Genomic DNA, 4,666 nt, shown 5'->3' with positions numbered 1-4,666 from the left:
CTCTTATGAGAAAAGACTGGAATTTGAGGAGAACGGATTTAATATTATTGGATATAACAATCTATCGTCGGTGCAAAATATATAATATTAAAGAGGTTATTTTTGCATTAGAAATTCATTTAACCCTTTTACCCCCGAAGGACGTACTGGTACGTTTCACAAACTCATCCCTTTACCCCCATGGACGTACTGGTACGTTCTTGCAAAAAACTTGCTATTTAATTTTTTTTTTTTTTTTTGCATATTTTTGATAATTTTTTGAGAAACTTCAGGCATTTTCCAAGAGAATGAGACCAACCTGACCTCTCTATGACGAAAATTAAGGCTGTTAGAGCAATTTAAAAGAAAATCGTCGGTGAAATATATATATATATATATATATATATATATATATATATATATATATATATATATATATATATATATTAAAGAGGTTATTTTTGCATTAGAAATTCATTTAACCCTTGTACCCCCGAAGGACGTACTGGTACGTTTCACAAAACTCATCCCTTTACCCCCCATGGACGTACCGGTACGTTCTTGCAAAAAACTGCTATTTAGAATTTTTTTTGTTTTTTTTGCATATTTTTGATAATTTTTTGAGAAACGTCAGGCATTTTCCAAGAGAATGAGACCAACCTGACCTCTCTATGACGAAAATTAAGGCTGTTAGAGCAATTTAAAAGAAAATATACTGCAAAATGTGCTTGAAAAAAATCAACCCCTGGGGGTTAAGGGTTGGAAATTTCCAAATAGCTAGGAACTCCCCAGTCATTACGTTGGGAAACCGGTACAGTAAGCTCAATTAATATTTTCTAAAAAAAATCAAGATGAAATATTATGAAACTGGCATTAAAATAGATTTTAAAAACAATAAATTTTGCTAATAATGATTTTCATAATCTCAGTAATAATAATTAACTTTAGAAATTTTAATAATTTTAATCATTTTAATGATAATAATAATCTTAATCATTCTAATGATAATGGTTTTAATAATTCTAATGATGCTAATTTTATCAATTTTAATAAGTTATATGATAATAATTTTAACAACTTTAATACTGCATGTAATATTTTGATTGCTTTTCATAAAGGCTGTACATAAATTTTCGTGATGCTATGATCTAAAAAGACACCGCTATAATGCCTGACCCTTGTATTATCTGAAAAAATATATACTTCGTTCAGGTTTATAAATGAATATCCTAAAGAAAAATACACATTAGCGTTAAATCTTGCTGTTACATAAATCTATCTAAATATAATGCCGTGCATGATGGAAAGTTTTTGCTTCATTTAAAATACGATGAATAATTAAAATTCATAATTTTAAAAGTTTATCACTTTGCATATCAATGTTTTATGAAGATAAAAATCGTGTGGCTGTAGTAATTGAGAGAACTTTAGCAATGTCTATATACTAGCATTTAGAAAATGTCTCGAAAAAGACAACAACAACAACAACAACAACAACAACAACAACAACAACAACAACAACAACAACAACAACAACAACAACAACAATAATAATAATAATAATAATAATAATAATAATAATGAATAATAATAATAATAGCAAGAAAAACAAGATTAAGAAATAAGAAAATCATTGTTACTATTACTACTACGACTACTACTACTCCAAATAATAACAATAATAATAGTTTGCAAATAGAGTAGATTCCTAACAATGGAAATATCACTCTCTTTCTCCTTGGGTCCTTAGTTTTATAGCTTGGGAACAAAGGTCTTTTGTTAGGAATCAACGTCTTTCCATTCTAAAAAGACTTACAGTAAGAGTATATTTTCTTGTTCGTATAGGCGGGGGACAAGAATATAGTTTCGAGAACGAATCATATATGCATTTCTAGTCAGGCCTTTCTAAGATACAAAATATTCTGTTTTTATTTTTATGCGTATCTGAGAACACTAGGAATATGTGGCCTTTAGTTCATAGAAGACTAGTTTTCAAGAATATAAAAAAAATTTCAACCAATTTCTGCTATCGTAAATATTTTTCTTCTGTAAGAATTGTATGAATAAGAATAATAGTGTCTTTGATAATGCCTATTCATAAAAGGTCAATGAATTACATACTATGTTTACCAATTCATGAATATTATCCAAATGGCATTCACATTTTGAAAATGCAAACTAAATATAGCGGTAGTTTTGATATATCAAAACACCGGAAAATTGTTATGTCAAAATAGCCTTCGAAATTATATCTGTTGTTTAGGTTGCAATTTATTTCATGTTGGATAAGCATCTTATGACATATCTATAAAAAAATACACTTGAATCTCAAAAGTAAATAAAGGATTGATCGGGCTGTCCATTAGGTCTGAACAGGCATGGGATCAATTAAAAAAAAAAAAAAACGACATTGTAATCCATTTTAGGGACTTTACATAGAGAGATATCCTACAACGAATGTAATTAAATCTACAAAAGATTAAAACTTATAATACATTTATGATTTTTGGTTCATTCATTTTTGTCCTGTTCTCTTAGCCTAATTCTAACTTATCAAAGGTCATTTAGATATAGACTTCATAGGGAACAAATTTCATATAGAAATACATTGTTTTCATTTAACTTATTCTATTATTGTCAATAAGACAATAATACACACATACATACACATACACACACACACACACACATATATATATATATATATATATATATATATATATATATATATACACATTTATGATATGTGTATATATATATATATATATATATATATATATATATATATATATATATATATATATATATATATATATATATGTATATATATATATATATATATATACATTTATGATATGTATATATATATATATAATATATATATATCTGTATATACATATATATATATATATATATATATATATATATATATATATATATATATATATATATATATATATATATATATACATACACACATACTGTACATATACATACATAAATTGCGACCTACCATGACTGCAACAATTGACTTTTCCAGTAGATATTGCTAGATTGAGACTAAAGATAATCTCATATCCTATTAAGTAAACTACTATCATAATGAAGCAAAGATGAAATATAGTATCTTAAAATATTACACTTATTGAAATGGATAAAGTATGAAAAAGAAGACAGTATGCAGATAAGCATATGATGATAATGATGATGAATAAAGGAAATTCTAAAGATATAAGTAAAGCAGAATGACTTTGAAATGGAGAAAGAATGTAACATTTGCATTATGCAGATAAGCATGCTTAAATTGAATATCTAGCGTTTTTGCATAAAAGCCAAGAGCAATTTATATCAACTATTACGTAGAAGAGACGTAACATTCATATGTCAATAAACGTATATGTTAACAATTGAATCACTTCGATTGTTGTATTATTGGAAACATAATTGATATGTTAGCATCTCAGTGTTAATATCAAATAGATAAAAATCATAGGGGAGTATATATAGGAGCTCAATGCCGTTCCATTTGTAAGTCAGTAATGGAGAAAGAATGTTACATTTGCATTATATGTCAATAAACGTACATATGTTAACAATTGAATCACTTCGATTGTTGTATTATTGGAAACATAATTGATATGTTAGCAGCTCAGTGTTAATGAAAAATAGATAAAAATCATAGCGAAGGATAAGTAGGAGCTCAATGGCGTTCCATTTGTAAGTCAGTAAGTGCATGTTTATTTACATAAAATTCCATTATTTTCATTATGGTCAACATAAAACGTTTATCGATCCCTCCCACCCTCGTCAAATCAAACTAGTTGGATTCGTTGGGGAATACGAGGATATGGCCAACTATTTCTAATGTATAAAGCGAAGCAATACATACTTTCTGCTACGTTCTATAATGGACATTCACATTTATTCAGTAATTCTGCATCTCTAAGATTTTCAACTATTATTCTAACTTTCTAAAACAGCAAACTTTATAAAACTGAATCTCGCAAACTTAAAACTACAGATTATTTTACAGAGAGAAATGAGGACAAGACCAAAGGAAGAAGACGTGTTACTTACGTGTTGGTCCAGACTATCCTGACTACCCGATCGTCTGGATAGGTGAGTGTAGGGGTAACTATCCTGACACGGGGATAACCGACCCTCGAGCAGGTCATGCGGCGGTGGGAGGGGCGGAGTTGGGTCGTCCAGGGTGATAGTAGGAGACGATACCCGGACATGCTCCAGACTCTCTTGGCTTGGGGATCTCCTAGAAACCACTTCCCCGAAACTGTCCCGACGCAGCCGAGCTCTCGATATCGTTCTCGTGCCGTCTCTTTCGTCACCTGAATCCCATCGGCCACGACCGCCGCCAATGCTCAGGTCACGGGCGTCCACGTCGCTGTCAGTCGCCCCGTCAGAGGTACAAGAGAGAGGATCTGGAAGGATATCCTGAGCGGGCGGCAAACCATCACAGCAAGAACAGGCAAGGTTGTCACAGGATCTGTTGTGGGCGTGGAAGGAACCCCTCCCGGGAGGCTTCGGAGGCTCACTCGCTCTCCTGAGGGCAGCGGCATAGGCCGCCTGCTGGTGGTGTTGGTGGGGATGCTGTTGCAGCTGGAACCCGGCTGGAGGAGGAGCTTCGCCTGATATGTTATAACCCGCCGAGATATTGGCCAGCGCATTGCTG

The 4,666-nt window shown here is 31.5% G+C and overlaps 1 protein-coding gene across 7 annotated transcripts in view; it reads right to left on the bottom strand.

Annotated features, from left to right (window-relative positions):
* GABA-B-R2 (gamma-aminobutyric acid type B receptor subunit 2) overlaps positions 1-4,666 on the bottom strand; it is a 241,978-nt gene that overhangs the window by 11,102 nt on the left and 226,210 nt on the right. For 6 of the 7 annotated variants that reach the window (XM_068349726.1, XM_068349729.1, XM_068349727.1 and 3 more), the window contains exon 19: positions 4,057-4,666. This exon is cut by the window's right edge and continues 485 nt beyond it. The exons of the other annotated variant lie outside the window; for it this stretch is intronic. In XM_068349726.1, the coding sequence (XP_068205827.1) occupies positions 4,057-4,666 (610 nt within the window). The remainder of the gene's footprint in view (positions 1-4,056) is intronic. 7 annotated transcript variants of the gene reach the window in all.

This window comes from Palaemon carinicauda, chromosome 26 (genome assembly GCF_036898095.1).
Source record: "Palaemon carinicauda isolate YSFRI2023 chromosome 26, ASM3689809v2, whole genome shotgun sequence".
NCBI lineage: Eukaryota > Metazoa > Arthropoda > Malacostraca > Decapoda > Palaemonidae > Palaemon > Palaemon carinicauda.
This window is presented reverse-complemented; position numbering and strand designations above follow the sequence as displayed.